The sequence below is a fragment of the Onychostoma macrolepis genome, chromosome 20 (genome assembly GCF_012432095.1).
Source record: "Onychostoma macrolepis isolate SWU-2019 chromosome 20, ASM1243209v1, whole genome shotgun sequence".
NCBI lineage: Eukaryota > Metazoa > Chordata > Actinopteri > Cypriniformes > Cyprinidae > Onychostoma > Onychostoma macrolepis.
Genome location: NC_081174.1, coordinates 6,952,210 through 6,972,444, shown reverse-complemented (window position 1 = coordinate 6,972,444; position 20,235 = coordinate 6,952,210). Strand labels below are relative to the sequence as shown.

At 38.7% G+C, this 20,235-nt stretch overlaps 1 protein-coding gene and 2 non-coding genes across 4 annotated transcripts in view; 2 read left to right on the top strand and 1 right to left on the bottom strand.

Annotated features, from left to right (window-relative positions):
* lpgat1 (lysophosphatidylglycerol acyltransferase 1) overlaps nt 1–3,359 on the bottom strand; it is a 37,672-nt gene extending 34,313 nt beyond the window's left edge. Inside the window, exons 1-2 of one of the 2 annotated variants that reach the window (XM_058755671.1) lie at nt 2,775–3,359; nt 1,304–1,556 (exon numbers count right to left, since the gene is read on the bottom strand). In XM_058755671.1, the coding sequence (XP_058611654.1) occupies nt 1,304–1,541 (238 nt within the window). In that variant the 5' untranslated portion in view covers nt 1,542–1,556; nt 2,775–3,359. Of the gene's footprint in view, nt 1–1,303; nt 1,557–2,651 lie in introns of both variants that reach the window. The other variant, XM_058755672.1, reaches the window with a different exon arrangement.
* An 11,958-nt stretch (nt 3,360–15,317) lies between these two features.
* Nucleotides 15,318–15,429, top strand: trnal-caa (transfer RNA leucine (anticodon CAA)). Its single transcript has 2 exons — nt 15,318–15,355; nt 15,384–15,429. It is a non-coding gene; the product is annotated as a tRNA-Leu (tRNA).
* Nucleotides 15,430–15,676: 247 nt separating this feature from the next.
* On the top strand, nt 15,677–15,788 carry trnal-caa (transfer RNA leucine (anticodon CAA)). The gene is made up of 2 exons: nt 15,677–15,714; nt 15,743–15,788. It is a non-coding gene; the product is annotated as a tRNA-Leu (tRNA).
* The last annotated feature ends 4,447 nt before the right edge of the window (nt 15,789–20,235 follow it).

Sequence of the window (20,235 nt, the reverse complement as noted above, 5' to 3'; positions counted from 1 at the left end):
CCAACTTTTGATAATCATCAAACATATAAACAATGAGCCAATTCAAGTAAGCCTCTATTAGACACTAATCTAATTTTCAAAATACTGGTACTCCAATGCAGCATAAAGCCAAGTTCAATTCATGGCTTTTCCATGTACATCAAAGAGACCTGCTTATGGGAAATCTCTGATATAGGCCTAGCTAGATTATTACTTTACCATTTTTACAAAATTTTATATTAAACATTCCAAATTTACTTGTCCACAATAGCTGTTGGTTCAAATGATGATTCCGTTAACTGGAAAAAAATAGCATTATTCTAATACATAAAAGCAAATACATTAGTAAGTACACATAGTTATACTTTTGTCATATCACCCAGTCATAGAAACTGGTCGCCATATCTTCATAGGTTTCACACCATTTTTTAAATAATATTTTACCTTTTAAAATACAAATATTTCTATTGATCTGTAAACAATTGTGAGCTCATAACATCTGCACATGAGAAAATTGACTAAAATAAATTGAATAGATACAGCATGTCAAAATGTGGAACATAGCTAAATGTCACGTGAACTACCTTTATCTGTTATCTTGTTAAAAGCTGACAAACCGTCTTATCTGTCTTCACGATCGTTTGACTGTCCCAGCCCTTGTACTTCCATCTCATAGTCCACATAATCACATTTCTCCGTACAATCAACACCCTGGTTACTCTTAGTACCAGCATGCAACAAATGAAATTACCCATGAAATGCTCGTGAGTAAGCAGACAGCATATCACCTCTCGTAGATCTAACTAGCCATAAATTCAAATCAGCTTTACAAGGAAATCCCAAAATCTCTAATGAAAAAGTCGACTACAAATCGATACTTGTAACAAACTACACATAAAGCAATACGGGCAACACTTCCAGTCTCTGATGAATGATGATGTGGAATCATCAAGAGAGATGTGAGGTAAACAAAGACCTCCCATGAGGTTCCCAGTGTATAATATTGTCCAAATATACTCTATTAAAGCAAAAAAACAAAGTGTAACAGCTTAATCAAGCCCAATGAAAATAAAGAAATCAATCCAAACATGGGAAACCCTAGAGTATGAGAGTCAATAAAGATGAAAAACAGTCAATAGATCCGCACTCAGCAGTCAAATTTTGGCGCCAGTAGATGATATACTGGAGATGCTGACTGAAGTCTAGTGCCCTGTGTGGCTTACTTGAAAAAGGTTGTTTTACACAGTCCGGCAATACAATTTTACATGTAGTGCCTTGCACTGCCATTAAGAAAGTCAGAAAAGAGAGGAAAAGTTGGTCTTACCTGTGTAACCCGCACACCAGCCCCAAGATGCCACCATCGCCAGTAACCACCTGAACATGACCCCTTCGATGTACCAGAACGTGGGGGCATCTAGAAGTCTTAAAGGCTGCAGGACTATCAGGTAGAGGCAGTAGGATGGGATCGCCACACAGTTATTGACAAACATGAAGGTGAAACGGAGCAGCGACTTCATTAAGATCCAGAACAATTTGCGGGCCCTTTCCAGATGGGGAGCCATACTGTACTGTCCTGCCTGCAAAAAAAAAAAAAAAGAAAGAAAGAAAGAAAAAGCAAATTAAATCTCAACACTTTAGCTCATGTGATGCATGCTTAAATCAAGCCAGTGAACGCAAGACATGGAGGTGACAACAAGAAATAGACTCATGTATAGAGATGCAGCTTACGCTTGTGAACTGTTTTTTGTGAATAGACACTCAAGTATCTGCAGATATAAATACACCGGTTCATACTGACACCCTTAAAGCCCGTTAGACTTTGATATCTGTGGTCCAAGCAAAACAAACAAAGAAAAACTTTGGTTCAAATTAAATAGTGTCTTTCCTGATAAGCATGTTGAGGAGGAGCTACTTCAGGTTAACCAAAGAAACCAAGAATACCATGCTTAATCCGATATTTGTCCTGGGTGAATGTATGATATAAAAATTAACCTGTACAAAATAATAACGATAAGAATGATGGAGAGTATAATTATTAATAACAAAATTATTCGTAACTATGATATTTCTCATAACAATAAACATAACGTTTGATATGGCACACGTGGAACCTGATTAAGTTTAACACACTTCAGTTCAGTTATTCGAGTTTGCATGGCTTTCATTAATTTGTTTTAAGGTCGATCCGAGTAAAAATCCTCTGAATGAAGGTGAAATGTTTAAAATGAAGTGTTGAACAGAGAGCTAACGCGGCTAGCATGCTACATACAGTTTTAACTGCTGCTTTAACAGCACTGCCAATTTATACCAAAACGTGTATAATTTTCCAACAATTCGAATGTAGACATCTAAACGAATAAATAAAACATAATAATATATGCAAATCACTGTTGGTAAATAAAGCAGAAAGTGTCTGTGCTTGAGCTGCTGTGTTAGCATGCTAAGCTAATGCGAAGCGAACCCCGGTCATAATTCAGTTTAACGGTCACATCATTATATGATTATTTATTCTTCCAATGATCTCTTTGTTTGAGTGGTTGTTTCATTAGTTGTGCATTTTCATATTTATATAATCCCCGACTGTCTGTCCTTCATACAAAGTGGCCGGTGTCTGGCTGATTCGGTGATTTAATGAGATTTGGACTAAAGTCCTTGACGGATCCGTTACCCACCAGTGACGAACCGGATCAGAACAGCGATCCAAGAAAACGCTTCGACGGTTCAAATGGCATCGATGATCTGAAACGATCTCATATCATTAATCCTCTAATCTTCACGTGAAGGTGTTTTCTCACCGTGCTAACGCGCAGCCCGCTGGTGAAGCTGCAGATGGGCTCGGACGGTTCGGTTCGGTTCGGTCACATGTAGCGGATGGAGATGATCGGTGAACCCGAGAGCTTTAGGTCGTCTGCTCCACGGCTTGCCTCGGTTCCGAGAGTCGGTGTCCTGATCGGATGCATGCGCTTCAGTTACACACGCGCATGTTGCTGGAGTCACGCAGCCGAACCTCTGGATCGCACACAGCACACGCTTGAAATCACACTCGTAAACCCATCTTTCCGCTCCGGATGAGGCGTGTCGTGTCGGGCATGTATTCACTGGGCCTCTCCTCCGGGATGAGGATGAGGAGGAGGATGATGATGATGATGATGATCTTTGGTTCAGTTATTCTGGACCTCCCACAGGCCGCGGGCACGCGCACCGGTACCGGCCCAGATCTGTTGCTGAAGAAACTAGATGTGTAATATTAAGGCACAAACTTCCATCTTTGGATGTGTAGGACACGAGTGTCCACACAGCAGTAGACTCACTGTAGAATAGCCTAAAAGAAGCTAGAATAAAAGAAGCTTGAAAAGAAACATAATCCTAACCAAATTCTACAAACAAAATGAACCCAAATAATATTCAGGTGTTTCTGGCAGTGTTCCGCGGTAGCTGTATTTGGAAAAAGTTGGTAAACTATGACCCCCAGTGGGCAATTCAAAAAGTATTCTCTATCTATCTGTCTGTCTGTCTGTTTTAAGAAGTGAATGATCATTAATGACTTATTTATAATTTCTATTAGAATCAGATACCTTCATACTAAATGAAGCATCCACTGAGTGGACTTTACCCAGTTAGTTAACCTCAGCTACAATTTTGATTATTACTCCACCTTATGAGATCACCTGGTTCAAATGGTCTATGGGGTCAGTTGAGGTTGAGATGAATGTTATCTGTCTTTTTAATAAGTCACATCCAAAAATACATTGCCAAAAGAAGCATGCACCTTTGGTACCAAATGTAGTTAAAGGTTATATAAAAGTCATGCACCCTATGCAGTAAAATCATTAAATTCCACAGAAAAATAATAAGGGAAAGAACACAATCCACTCAGTTAAGTAAAGCAAAGATCATTTGTACTTGCTGCACAGAAAATACTCTGGAGGATGGTGATAAGACATCCATGACCCATTTTAAAACACAGCTACAGTTTTGAACTTTATTGTGTTTTACTGAGTTTTGTAAAAATTAAAAATTAAACCACAAAGATAGTATATATGACTTGTAAACTGATCTAAACTGACTTGAGCTAAATAATGACACTATTGTCTTTTAGAGCTGCTTTACAACAGAATCTGAATTGTCTCCATTGTATATCCAATCTGTATAGTATAAAGCGCTATAGAAGTAAAGGTCACCTGACTTGAATATTTAATATTTTCTGAAGACATAGCATGATAAACAAACCAAACATTTTGGTCTTTGTAGCTTGCCAAACATGACCACACTGAACTGTTATTGTACGTTATGCCAAAAAAAAAAAGAAAAAAAGAAAAAAAAAGAAGATATTTATCCCTTCAAAGTCCAGACTGTCGTATATTTTTACACCACCAGAGGTCTCTGTTTTGGCATGTGGGAAAAGTCCAATCTGAAAGGTCTATCTAAAGCAGGGGTCTTCAACTAAAACAGCTCGAGGTCCAGTAATGAACCCTCCCCACCAGCCGAGGTCAGAACAATTATATATAAAAAACAATTGATGGTTTTTGCCAGGCCAGGGTATCTGCAGGATATTTAAGCTTAAATTCAAGACTTTTAAAGACCTTTTTTTTTTAAGACCTGCACAAAAAAATTTAAACAAATTAAAAATTAAATGACTGTAAAAAGCACGATTTACTGTTCAGATGCAGGTTTTCACAAAAACAATCAAGTATTAGATTAATTAAATAACATATAAATATATTTTACTGCCTTAATTGTTTACATTTTATAACACATCTTCTTGTTGATCCACCAGTTCACATTTACAACTCTGCGTGTTTGCTTAAAAACATGGATTGATTTTCGCATTGGCCTTTGACAACAGCAGACTGTACGGGCTGATTGAAACTAGAAAATCATTCTCTTCCAGCAGGTGGCGCTTTGGGAACGGCAGCAGTACACAAAGCCCAACAGACAGACTCCACAAAGCAGCGAAGCAGATGACTTTGAAACGTGCAGCGCTCATATTTATTCAAAGAATAGCGCAATTCTTGTCTTTCAGTCCCCACATTTAACACCTCCTGAAATCATAATTAAGACTTTCTTGTAACATTTAAGATTTTTAAGGACCCGTCAACTTTCCTAATTTTTGAAAATGCCATTGCTTTTCACCCACTGAAAGTTTCATCTGTCTGTGCGCAGCGGGCGCTCTCTGCTCTCATCACTGCACGCACGACCGCACCCAAACGGCTCTAGAGCTGACCTTGATCTGCTAGATATAAATTTGATGTACTAAAAATTAGCGTTTGGCATTTATTTCATTATGTCAAAAGCCTTCACGGATTCGGACCGGAGTCTGCTACCGTAAAGACTACAAAAGCTGCGCCAGTTGAAATAGAAGCTAGATATGTAGGTCCGGGTCCAGATGGGACGGCTTCTGGGTCCGGACCGCGGTCCGCCTGTTAGTGACCTATGATCTAAAGTTTTGAATAATAAATGAATGACGGTTTCATTTAGTGATGGAAATTTTGATTCTTTCAAGAGATTCGTTCATTTTCAGTTCGTTCACCAAAATGATTCGTTCAGAGACCATTTCTTCATATTACATAAATACGCCAGCAGGTGGCGAAAAAGAGTGTGTTATGTGTTATTATGTCTTAAATCAACGAACGTACTGTACTTACTTGTTACAAAAAAACTGATTTGGCTTCATTAAAATGTGTGCCTACTCATTAAATAAATGAATAAGTCTAAATAAATGGTTCAGATGACCAAACCATAAGGTTTTCTTGCATAATTAACATTTTTTTAATAGTTTGGTCAGACGTTTACACATTCATAAATCTGGGATTATGTTAAATGTGTCTTGGAGTTATGTTCTGTATGTTAAATATGAATATATAAACAAGCATATGTGCACAGTATGAGCTTGCATCCGCTTTCTGCTGATTGCTGAACGAGACTGACTCAAATGACCGACCTACCGGGTACACATTCGTTCACGAACTACATGTACCAGTTCGTTTAATGAATTCACCAACGAGATCTCGCTCTGGTTCAGACTCAAAACAGCGACTCGGTCTCAGTGATGGGCGTTCGTTCAGTAACAACCGTTCGTGAATGAAAAACAACAAAAAAAAAAAACAGTTGTTGAATGATGGCGAGTGCGCTCGTGTAGTTTGGCATATTTGCAACAAAGAAAGAAATACACTTTACCATTGTAATGAAAACTGAACTAGGTGTTTTAGACTTAGTTTTGTGGTATTTTTTGTACTTTGAACAATTCTCTCAAGATCTCTCTCCTTACTCGTTCAGTATGCTACTCTGTACAGTAGTAAATTGTAAATAAAAACAGGTAAATTGTTCAAAGTGCAAAATATACCACAAAACTAAGTCTAAAACACAGTAGTGGGTCAGTTTTCATAACAATGGTAATATGTAAATTTCTTTCTTTGCTGCAAGTAAAGCCCGGCTCACACTGTGCGATTTTGGCCACGATTTGGTCGTCTGGGACAAATTTTGAAAATCCTAAAAGATTCCTATGATCCTAGGCTAAAATCCGTAGTCTTTGATCGCTGGTTTGACATGTTCACCGACAGCCGATTAATGGCTGTTGCGATCAAATTTCACCTCCGACGAAATTCTGGCAGTGTCAGAAGATTTGGCGCACAGTCCTGCAGTGTGACTACCCCTGCGACGAATATCAAACTGTCTCCGTTTTTCAAGGCAAGCTATGAGCAGAATTAATGCTTGAGAATTATTCTATCAGCTATAAACTCCGGCGCTCCCGTCCTCCGCTCACCGAATTAATCTGATATGTTTCTTTTTTATATAAACACTGGTTGCGCCGCTGTTTTCATGTGCGTGTGTATGAATACATACACTATTCTTCATAAACACGCCGGTATTGCCGCCGTTCATATACTTTTCATGACCGCCAACATTTCGGTGCCGCGTGCAATGCAGATCGCAGTCACTGGACGTGTATGGGTTGATAATGTAAAAATTCCTAAAGGACTTTTAAAAAATCGCACAGTGTGAGCCCGGCTTAAGCCAAACTACACGAGCCGAGCTCTACCTGTGCGCCATCATTATCGTTCAACAACTGGTTCTGTATGTTCACGAACCAGATGTACCAGTTCATTCAACCCGTTCACGAACCAGATGTGCCAGTCCAGTTCATTCAACCCGAACGAGGTCTTGAATTCTCTCTCATTCAGACCCTAAAAGCAATTCGGTCAATGAAGGGCGTATTCCTTCACTACATTCAACAAATCACATGCTCCGTCACATCTCATACTGGAATGCTATTGGCTCAAGGTTTAGTCAGTCTTTGACAGGATGAAACAGTCCGCAGAGCTAACAGCGCCACGCTGCTCTGAAGGGAAGAATTTCAGTGAACCAGAAATATGAGTCAATTGATTACGTGAACGAGAATGATTTGTTCGCCAAAAAGATTCGTTCAAAAAGAACGATTCGTTCACGAAAGTAACATCGCTAGTTTTATTATAACTAAACAGACTCCAAACTCAGTTGCACATTTTCTCTATTTGCACACAGCAACAAAGGAATCACAGTGTGCTGCTTCTATATTCTATTCAGTTTTTGTGCTGTTAAATGTTGTGTTGCCCACATCAAGTGTGAGGTGGAAATAAAGCAACAACACATCTTTATCTCTCTGTGACCTTCTCCTGAGGGGGAGGAAAATTCTATCTCAAAGTGGAAATACAGAGAACATCTATCTATTGCCTATTGCTTATTTATTCATCACATCTTTTGTAATTCATTTATTCCATTCATATATAGGCCTGCATGAGTTTTGTAATGTTATCTGACTGGTTTTATTACTGTTTTTTAATCATACTAAATATCTTAATAATAGAGTTTCACCGGTTCACATTTTAATACAATATTTGAGTGAGATAAAGGTAAATACATTTAGCTTGATGTCCATGATCAATAAAAAATGTATTTTAAATCTATTACAACAAATTATAGTGTGAATCACAAAAGTATATATAATTATTTTATTATAAGTAATTTCTCTAATTCTAAAGAAGGTTCTGTTGCACATAAAGGATATCGATTGTCCTAACTTGGTATAATATATGAATAAAGTGTTTTATCATGTAACTGGCTGAAGAAACCTTTATTTGTTGCTGAAGGGTGAATGTGGGCATAGTGACAGCTGCATAGATACTTGCATTTACATTTACTTGTTTATTCACCTTCATTGCCATGCTGCAAACAAATATCTGGTTCCACACAATACAGGTCAACCTTGGATCAATTGTGTCCACTATTACCATCACAGTCATATTTGAGTACAATTACTGACTTGAGTAAATAAATGATTGAATGGAGTTATACTGTATAAATAAGTATATATATATATATATATATATATATACATACATACATACATACATACAGACAGACACACACACACACACACACACAGTATAACTCAGCTGGTCTGTGTCAGTTTGGCAGTGGTTGACTTTTTTGCTGTATGTGCTTCTACCGCTATTATCTTTTAGCCACGTTTGGCTGGGACGTCATGCCTCTTGTGTGTCTTATATTACCTAGTTTGCTTCATCTTTGGCCTGTGTGGAATGTTCACCATACAGCCATCAGCGTCATCTGCTACATCAAGACTTGTTATGGGAAGTATTTTATATGGTATATAAGTATTGTGAGATAAAACAACTTCTAGAGTTTTAATAAACAATTTCTGTTTTTGTATAATACAAATGATTATTTTTTTATATATCACTTATAGGGTGTTTTTGAATTATTCACCATTGCTTTCCTCTGCTGATGATCATACACATAAATCTAATATAAATAATGTCTTGAATTCACAATCTTGAAGATTTAAACCTAGAAAGTTTCAGGGTTGTAAATAATTTTAAACAAATAAATGTTATGACATAACAAATAAATAATCAGACATTTGCCTAAGACTTAAGATTCACTATTTCTATTGTAATTCTATATCAATTTCTATTAAAAATCCACCAATCAAATATGACATTTTTTGACACTGACCATGTGAACTCAATTGTACAAAAGGTCAGATGGTCTTTCTTCCACTGAAGCAAGATGCTCTTTGGAGCAAATCATGCTGGATAACATGTTCATCAGGTTGTACACAAACATTGTGTGTAGCATGAGTGCTGTGAATAAAGCAACATGGAGACATACCAAATTTTATGTCCTGCTATTTCTCACTCAAATAACTGATATTACACTGATAATATATACATTGCAATGGTATTAAACAGGAAAAATGCAATGCAAAATTTTCACAATCCAATCAACAGCCATAACTGTTTTTTTTTCTCCTTCATAAATAGCTTAAATACATCACAATGGTAATAATAGTTGACCATCACAATTCTGAGGTCTAATTATGTAGATCAACTAATAAATTATGAATTTACCAATATGACCTTCTTTGTATCTCCAGCTATGTAGTTAGAATGAGCTAACATCCATCTGGTGTGTGTAGCTACATGGTAAATTGCTGCTGTTTGGTCATCCTTCCCGCTGTTCAGATGGGGTGAGTATGTGCCTGAACCATATGGCATCTCTTGCACTATGGCTTGGTGTTATTACCACACATCAATGATAGATGCTGTGTATGCGATCTGCTCCTTCGCCTGCTTTGTACTTGTTCCATTCCTGCTTATTGTGGCATCCCAGTGCAAAATATCGCTAAAGACCTATCGTCTTTCCCTTACCTGATCTCATGGCATTTACGTACCTGGGTGCAAGTTTTTAGTGTGACATGAAATACGTACCAATAAGTACATATCACTGCAGTTTCCAAAATAAATGAACACTCACACAAATTTACAGAGTTGCGATTAATAAAGTGTAATTTTCGCACAATTACTTGAAGAATATCATGCTATGACTTCAAAACAATATTAATAATGCTGGGAGATTTGAAAACTGATGCATCGCACACATCCAGCTTCATATCTATGGGTTTTCATGGATGACAAGTTTGTTCGGTAGCTCATGGAGTACGGAGACGGACTTAGGAGATGAGAAGCACCGGTTCGAATCCTGTGTAACTACGGTTCGACAAAGCAGTTACAATCTGCATAAAAGGAAGTTCAAATGGCACAGTTGCATCAGCTAATATGTTTTTATATTAGTTTTGCATTTGTTAACACTATCGGGTAGGTTTAGGGTTGGATTTGGTGTAGGGCATATTTCCAACACGATAGAGCATTAACTTTTAGCGACAGTCCCCGGATATTTGAATTCTGAACCGCCGCAATACGTATCTGAAGCAACGTAATAAAAAAATAGCAATATGTACCAATATCTACGTAATAAAAACGTGCCAGGGTTCACATATTGAACCTGTGTTTTAGTGCCACTCAGTGGACATTTCTATTTGAAACTGCGGCGAAACGTGCAGCAAGGTACGTAAAACGGTGTTGCACAAAAAGTGTGCAGAGGTACATATTTTTATGAGACCAGTTTGTCTTTCCCACACCCTCTCCTGTACAGGCATTCACAGCAACCTCTGCCATGCAGAAAAACACCTGTCTGTGCTGAGGCATTACCAATGCAAATAACTGTCAATTCATAATCAAGTTAAATCAGTGTAATTGAAAATAATACTTTTAAATATGTTTCTTTATTTGTCTAAGGCTATGCTCACACTACAGGTGTTTTTAAATCTTAACCGGATGTGAAATCTGGTTGCATCACACACATAAGGAGAATCCTCACAGATTTTCTTCTCCCAAATCCCAAGCATGCACACATTACAAGAATTGAAAATCATGGCGCATCTCATACTACAAGATATCATTTTAAGATTATTATGATTAGGACAGCCTGGTGTGTCTGTGAGTTTTAAGATTTGATCTGAAAATGCTGAACATTGGAACCAACCAGTCCTGGACAATAATTTTTCTCAGACCGCAGGATGGGTAAATCAGAGATAAATTGGCAAAAAAACTCATGGAGTGTGAGCAATATCACCTTGAGATAACCAGAGGGCCCTGGGCTCCAATTTTTGTAGAACATCACTCTCAAAAGACGCTGCTTTTTGTGTTTGTTTTTTAATCAAGGCCAGAATTTAAAATAATTAGAGAATTTAATTTTGAAATATTCTGTTCACACTGACACTTAACAATAGCATCTTGAATACTGGATACAGTGAAGCCAGGATAAAATAGTCCTAAATAAAATAATCCCAAACCTACAAGCAAAAATTTCTCTAAGGTGTGATTTCTCTAATGTCGAATAATGTGTGATATTTAAATTATTTTGCAGGGTTTTTTTTTTTTTTTTTACTTAGGCAACTTATCTAACCTTTTTAAATCTCTGTCATCTCAGAAATTAATCTTTATGAATGAGTAATTGAACCATTGACTCATTGATGATTTGTTAAATGGGTCATCGGATGCCCATTTTCCACAAGTTAATATGATTCTTTTGGGTCTTAATGAAAAGTCTGTTAATGAAAAGTCTGTATGTTAACTTTGTTTAAAATTTCTCAATGGTAGTGTAAAACAACACCTTTTTACCTTGTCAAAAACAGCTCTTTTCACAGCAACTCGTTTTGATGCATGTCTCTTTAAATGCTAATGAGCTCTGGTTAAAAAAAAAAAAACACTAAATCGTTCAAGAATGAAAGGCCACTGTTGTTCCTGGATGCAAAAATTGTGCTGTGACTGTTTAGAGCTAATTTGAAGCAACAACAATAGATATTGACAATATTGTGTCTAAAATGTATGGCACTTAATATTGGCTGAAACCTTGGCCTATATTTTAATGTACACTCTAAAAATGCTGAGTTATTTTTTTTTTTTTAACCCAAATGCTGGGTCCAGCCCGTTGGGTAATTGTATTGCGTTGTTTCTAATATTTTTACCCAAATGCTGGGTTATTTAAAAAAAAAAAACACTAAATCGTTCAAGAATGAAAGGCCACTGTTGTTCCTGGATGCAAAAATTGTGCTGTGACTGTTTAGAGCTAATTTGAAGCAACAACAATAGATATTGACAATATTGTGTCTAAAATGTATGGCACTTAATATTGGCTGAAACCTTGGCCTATATTTTAATGTACACTCTAAAAATGCTGAGTTATTTTTTTTTTTTTAACCCAAATGCTGGGTCCAGCCCGTTGGGTAATTGTATTGCGTTGTTTCTAATATTTTTACCCAAATGCTGGGTTATTTAAAAAAAAAAAACAGATGTTGGGTTCAGCTTGTTGGATCATTCTATTGGGTTATTTTTAATATACTTTTACCCAGGTGCTGGTAGTTTTTCTATAACTAAGTTGCTGGGTCATTTTTTTCTACCCAACCGCTGAGTTGAGCCTCTCCGACGAAACCCAGCTGCTGAATTAAAATCAGAGTGTGGGCTTTTTGCGTCCTACAAGAGAAAGCAGTTCTCAGCGCCACCGCCGCTGATTTGGTGCACTTCTTCAGCGAAATAAAGGTTTGTATAGACCTTTTTCCTGAGTAAATGATGAGCGCCGCCAGGGGTGGTTCTAGGATTTCATCTTTAGGGGGGCTTGGCCCTCAGAGAGACCATTAGATACAATGATACAAATTACCTAAATAAACAGTATTTTATTTAATTTACATATGCTTATGAAAACTGTATTACTGTATGAAGTAATTAGACACAGTTACTGATTCTTGAGACATGGGACAAAACATATCCAGCAATTGTAACTGCTATTAGGTTTAAAAATAAAAATATTTTCAATTATAAATGTTATGAAGAATTAATAATAGAATGTATTTAACACAATTATCCCCTTCAATTTAATTGTATCATTGTTATGTGAAATCTATGACATTATCTTTTCACTGCATCTGAAACAGTGTGTCCACAGAGAGAGGTTCAATAATTCATATGCTATAAAATAGATAAAAATATATATATTTTTTCTTTAATGATGAAAAAGACCATATCAAAAGCAACACTTAGGCCTAACAATATCTCAAAAGCAAGGTTGTTTTTTAGTGACACATGCATGTTTCATAAGGTTTCAAAGTTGTGTCCCCACTTTTTGTCAACACCGTCAGACATTCATTAAAATGTAATAAAATCAATGAATATCAGGGGCAGCTGTCACTCTAAACGAACCCCTTGCCACAATCCTCCTCTCATTTGTTTTAATACAGTAATTGATTGATTCAATGTATTTGATAGTTAAAATGACTACATATTCAGGATTTTGTCACTGCTGTCAGATGTGCCAACTCTGTCAGTTCTGTCACCTCCGTCAGTTGAATATTTTGATATTTCATTATGATATTTTATATTTGTTGTGGAATTGTTGGTCACATGTGAAAGTGTAATCTGTCTCTGCTAACATGAGAATGTGTTTTGAAATGTTAAAAACATCTTGATTGCTGTTAAAGGTAAAGCTGAAATTATATTACACAGTCCAAGGTAAAAAGCACATTTTGATAAAAAAAGAGAAAATTTGGGAGGTTGTATCAAAGCATAGCTCAGTAGCTAGTACATATAAGACACATAAACGTAGTATCATTTGTCTGAGTAGAAGGTTTTATTTTTTCAATTTTGCACCCTGTTTTGTCCCACTTCTCAAGTTAAAGTTAACCATGCGGAAATTCATGTCAAACAGCCGCTTCACCAACACTGGTGCCCCTCAGGGATGTGTTCTCTCCCCACTGCTCTTCTCCCTCTACATCAACGACTGCACCTCTAAAGACCCCTCTATCAAGCACCTGAAGTTTGCAGACGACACCACGCTCATCGGCCTCATCCAGGACAGTGACGAGTCTGCCTACAGACAGGAGGTTAAAGAGCTGGCTGTTTGGTGCAGTCTAAACAACCTGGAGCTCAACATGCTCAAAACAGTGGAAATGATTGTGGACTTCAGGAAAACCCCCCCTGCACTCTTCCCACTCACCATCATAGACAGCACTGTGACTGCAGTGGAGACATTCAAGTTCCTGGGATCCATCATCTCTCAGTACCTGAATTGGAACTCTCACATCAACTCCATTGTAAAAAAAGCCCAACAAAGGTTGTACTTCCTTTGCCAGCTGAGGAAGTTTAACCTGCCACAGGAGCTGCTGAAACAGTTCTACTCAGCTGTCACTGAGTATGTCCTGTGCACTTCAATAACTGTCTGGTTTGGCTCAGCTACAAAATCAGGGATCAGAAGACTACAGAGAATGGTTCGGACTGCTGAACAGATTATCGGTGACCCCTACCCACCCTTCAAGAACTGTATACGTCCAGAGTGGAGGAAAAGGGCTCAGAAAATCACCCTGGATACCTCACATCCAAGTCATCCCCTTTTTGAACTTTTGCCATCTGGCCAGCGTTACAGAGCCCCAATTACCAGGACAGCCAGGCACAATAACAGACGAACCAACGAACAAACAACTGACACAAAGAAACATAACACAAAACAAAACAAAACAAAGACACAATTAAAGAAGCAAAGGCAATAGGAATGGCAGGAACAGTGGAGACAAAACAGCAGAGCAGTCGGAGTACGTACGTCCAGCCAAATATTGGCCCACTCCACGGCTCTATGCTGAACATAAGCCGATAAGCACTCCCCCTCAACTGGGACAATCCGATTGATATGAAAAAGCTCCCGCTATGACATATCTCGCTGCACCCGAACTGGGTTTAAGCAGAAAAAAAGAATAGAAGACCCGAACCACACGACTTCACCAGGCAAGGGCAACACAAATGAAAACGTGAGGTGCGAAGGATTAGCTAAGTGCTCGCTATGCCACTGCACACTCTACTTTCAACGTGAGGCAATCAAGTTAATCATTAACCAGCCGGTGATGGCCACAGCTAAACCTGTAGTGTGCTCTTCCTATTCTCCAGCAGAGGGGGTTATAGTAACAACATCCATCCCATCACACATGGGTTCATATCCCACTTCTGACAAAGGCTTTTTTTAAAATGTAACTAATGTTCAGAGAGTACACGTTATAGTTTGCATTCTTTCTTTTGCCCTCTGACCAATTCCATAATTGTCAGAATGGCCGAGCGATCTAAGGCACCAGACTCAAGGTATTTCCGCTTTCTCAGCTGATGAGGTTTCTGTTCTCCAAACGGAGCTGTGGGTTCAAATACCACTTCTGACACAGGCTCTTTTAGAATTGGAAGCAATCTTGAGACAGTAAATGTTATAGTTTGATTTCCTTCTTTTGCCCTCTGACCAATTCCATTTATTAAATTGTTTTTTCAGATCTTTCTGTATTATTGTCAGAATGGCCGAGTGGTCTAAGGCGCCAGACTCAAGGCGTTATCTCCTTCCCAGTTGTTGAGATTTCTGGTCTCCGAATGGAGGCGTCATTTATTGAATTGTTTTTCAGATTTCTCTGTGTGGTTGTCAGAATGGCCGAGTGGTCTAAGGCGCCAGACTCAAGGTGTTATCTCCTTCCCAGTTGTTGAGGTTTCTGGTTTCCGAGTGGAGGCGTGGGTTCAAATCCCACTTCTGACACAGGCTCTTTTAGAATTGGAAGCAATCTTGAGACAGTAAATGTTATAGTTTGATTTCCTTCTTTTGCCCTCTGACCAATTCCATTTATTAAATTGTTTTTTCAGATCTTTCTGTATTATTGTCAGAATGGCCGAGTGGTCTAAGGCGCCAGACTCAAGGCGTTATCTCCTTCCCAGTTGTTGAGCTTTCTGGTCTCCGAATGGAGACGTCATTTATTGAATTGTTTTTCAGATTTCTCTGTGTGATTGTCAGAATGGCCGAGTGGTCTAAGGCGCCAGACTCAAGGTGTTATCTCCTTCCCAGTTGTTGAGGTTTCTGGTCTCCGAGTGGAGGCGTGGGTTCAAATCCCACTTCTGACAAAGAGTGTTTTAGACTGTTGAGAGAGTAAACGTTATAGTTTTCATTCATTCTTTTGCCCTCTGTCCAACTACATTCATAACATTTTACTTCACAACCACAAACACAGTTGTCAGAATGGCTGTGTGGTCTAAGGTGCCTTCCCAGTTGTTGAGGTTTCTGGTCTCCGAATGGAGGTGTGGGTTCAAATCCAACTTCTGACAAAGAGTATTTTAGAAATTTAACAACTGTAGAGAGAGTAAACAACTCCATTCTGACCTCAGACCAACTCCATTCATAAAATTATTCTTCACAATCTTCAATGAAGTTGTCAGAATGGCCGAGCAATCTAAGGCACCAGACTCAACAAACCTCTCAGCAGCAGGGTTGTGCTGCTGAGAGGTTTGTGATTGTAGCTCCATGTACCTTCGCTTTTTATTGAATCTCTACCTTACTTTCACTCCCTTTTGTCTAAAGTGATAATATATAACTTAATTCCTACCATATTTCTGGTGTTATCTTTCAAACTAATCTAACTAATTTGATCGTCCGCTTTTAAAACCGCGAGTGCAGCTTGTTAGCCTGTTAGCTTGTCACTCGCGGTTCCATTTGCGTTTCTATTCGCGCCTATTATTATTTTTATTTTTATTTTTTTCTCGCTCCGTTTTTCACAAGCTCATCAAACAACAGTGGTAAGTGGTAAGTTAAGTTGATATCATTCATCAATCACGGTGAGTATTGGCTTCTTCTCCTGCTATTGTTGTTTGCACTGTTTGCCACATGTACAGTTTATCTGTCTCTGTCAGCAGTGAGGGATTCACATGTGATAAATGCAGGGAAATAGTTAGGCTGACAGAGAAGGTTTTAGAACTAGAGACATGCATCCAAACTTTAGTTGAGGATAGTAAGAATGTGAGGGCTGTAGATACTGCTTTGGATGCGACTAGCTCAGGGAGTCCTGTACATTGTTTGGTTTTGGTTGAGCCCGTGCAGCAGGGCAACTGGGTGACTATGACGTGGCCTAGTCGTGGGTCAAAACACCACTCTTCCGTTCCGATCAAAACATCACACAGGTTCTCCCCACTCAGTGAAGCACCCACTGAAAAACCTGATGAAAGTGCTCTAGTTATTGGCGATTCTATTGTACGGAACGTGAAAATAGAGACACCAGCCACCATAGTCCATTGTTTACCAGGAGCCAGAGCGCCTGACATCTTGGCAAATTTAAAAATGTTTACTAATGCTAAACGTAAATTCAGTAAGATTGTTATCCACGTTGGCGCTAATGATGTTCGACCTCGCCAGTCGGAGATCACTAAAAATAATGTTAAAGAGGTGTGTGAACTTGCAAGTACGATGTCAGACACTGTAATACAGTATGCTCTGGTCCGCTCCCTTCTTACCGTGGCGATGAGATTCATATCGGACTGTTGTCACTTAATGGTTGGATGTCTAAGTGGTGCCCGCAAAATAACATAGGCTTTATAGACAATTGGAAGAATTTTTGGGGCAGACCTGACCTGTTGAAAAGAGATGCTGTTCATCCCTCCTAGGGTGGTGCCGCTCTTCTCTCTAGAAATATGGCACATAGTCTTAGAGTTCGTACTTGACTAACTGGAGCCCAGGTCCGGAAGCAGACAGACTGGCTAAACCAACCGTCTGCTAGCCGCCTCATGTCACAGAAGTCAGGTAATTCTCAGCACATAGAAACTTTTTCACCTAGATATCACACTATAGAGACTGTGTCTGCTCCCCGAACTAGAAAATACAGAAAACATCCAAACCAAAGTAATAGTAACAATTTAATTGATGTTAAACAAATAAAAAAACGATATAATACAGATAAACACATGATAAAGCTTGGCTTATTGAATATTAGATCGCTTTCTTCAAAAGCACTTTTTGTAAATGATATGTTCACTGACCATAAACTAGATGTGCTTTGTTTGACAGAAACCTGGCTAAAACCAGATGATTACATTACTTTAAATGAGTCTACATACCAAGATTACTGTTACAAACATGAACCGCGTCCAAAAGGTAAAGGGGGAGGTGTTGCTACAATTTATAGCAATATTTTCAGTATCTCTCAGAGGTCGGGTTTCAAGTATAATTCGTTCGAAGTAATGGTGCTTCATATAACGTCATCCAAAGAAACAAGTATTAATGATAAATCCCCTGTGATGTTTGTACCGGCTACTGTATACAGGCCACCAGGGCACCATACAGACTTTATTAAAGAATTTTCTGATCTTCTATCGGAGTTAGTGCTGACTGCAGATAAAGTCCTAATCGTCGGTGATTTTAATATCCATGTTGATAATGAAAAAGATTCGTTGGGATCAGCATTTATAGACATTCTAAACTCTATTGGTGTTAAACAACATGTGTCAGGACCTACTCATTGTCGAAATCATACTCTAGATTTAATACTGTCACATGGAATTGATGTCAGTGGCATTGAAATTTGGCAGCAGAGCGATGATATCTCAGATCATTATCTAGTCTTCACTTCCAAGATCGATACTATCAGAGATAAAATTGTATCCTTGCAGCCGTCAGCTACAGTATCGCATCAGATAGCGCACTATAGATCCCCTGAGGAACAATTCCATTCATTCTCTACTGTAGGAGAGGAAGAATTGTATAAACTTGTTAAATCATCTAAACCAACAACATGTATGTTAGACCCTATCCCATCTAAACTACTAAAAGAGCTGCTTCCAGAAGTCATAGATCCTCTTTTGGCTATTATTAATTCATCATTATCATTAGGATATGTCCCCAAAACCTTCAAATTGGCTGTTATTAAGCCTCTCATTAAAAAACCACAACTTGACCCCAAAGATCTAGTTAATTACAGACCGATCTCAAATCTCCCTTTTCTGTCAAAGATACTAGAAAAGGTATTATCCTCACAATTATATTCCTTCTTAGAGAAAAATGATATCTGTGAGGAATTCCAGTCAGGATTTACATCGTATCAGAGCACTGAGACTGCTCTCATTAGAGTTACAAATTACCTGCTTCTATCATCTGATCGTGGTTGTATCTCTTTATTAGTTCTACTGGATCTTAGCGCTGCGTTCGACACTATTGACCACAACATTCTTTTCAATAGACTAGAAAACTTTGTTGGCATTAGTGGAAGTGCCTTAGCATGGTTCAAATCGTACTTATCTGACCGCCTTCAGTTCGTAGCAGTGAATGAAGAGGTATCATATCGATCACAAGTGCAGTATGGAGTACCTCAAGGCTCAGTACTAGGGCCTTTACTTTTCACGCTTTACATGTTACCCTATGGAGATATTATCAGGAGACATGGTGTTAGCTTTCACTGTTATGCTGATGATACTCAGCTGGGCACAGCCATATCACTCTGCAGCCCAAGACTGGTTGCCCATGGAAGCTAAGCAGGGCTGAGCCTGGTCAGTACCTGGATGGGAGACCTGCTGGGAAAACTAGGTTGCTGTTGGAAGAGGTGTTAGTGAGACCATCAGGGGGTGCTCACCCTGTGGTCTGTGTGGGTCCTAATGCCCCAGCATAGTGACAGGGACACTATACTGTCAAAAAAGCACTGTCTTTCGGATGAGACGTTAAACCGAGGTCCTGACTCTCTGTGGTCATTAAAAATACCATGACACTCATTGTAAAGACTAGGGGTGTAACCCTGGTGTCCTGGCCAAATTCCCGCCACTGGCCCTTGTCAATCATGGCCTCCTAATAATCCCCATCCACTTGATTGGCTCTATGACTCTCTCTCCTCTCCACCTGTAGCTGGTGTGTGGTGAGCGCACTGGTGCCGTTGTCCTGTGGCTGCTGTCGCATCATCCTGGTGGTGGTTGAGGAGAGACCCCCCCACATGATTGTAAAGCGCTTTGGGTGTACAGCAATACACAATAAAGTGCTATATAAATGCATCATTCATTCATTCAGCTCTATATTTCTTCGAGGCCCGGTGAAACACACCAAATTGAGAAACTAACGGAATGCATAGTCGATATAAAAAACTGGATGACGAGTAATTTTTTACTGCTAAATTCTGAAAAAACAGAGGTGTTAATTATCGGACCTAAAAACCCCACATGTAATAACCTAGAACATTATCTAACACTTGATGGCTGCTCTGTCAATTCTTCTTCATCAGTCAGGAACCTAGGTGTGCTGTTTGATAGCAATCTTTCATTTGAAAGCCATGTTTCTAGCATCTGTAAAACTGCGTTTTTCATCTCAAAAACATATCTAAATTGCAACCTATGCTCTCAACGTCAAATGCAGAAATGTAAATTCATGCGTTTATGACCTCAAGGTTAGACTATTGTAATGCTTTATTGGGTGGTGGTTCTGCACGCTTGATCAACAAACTACAGTTGGTCCAAAATGCAGCAGCTAGAGTCCTTACTAGAACCAGGAAATATGACCATATTAGCCCGGTTCTGTCAACACTGCACTGGCTCCCTATCAAACATC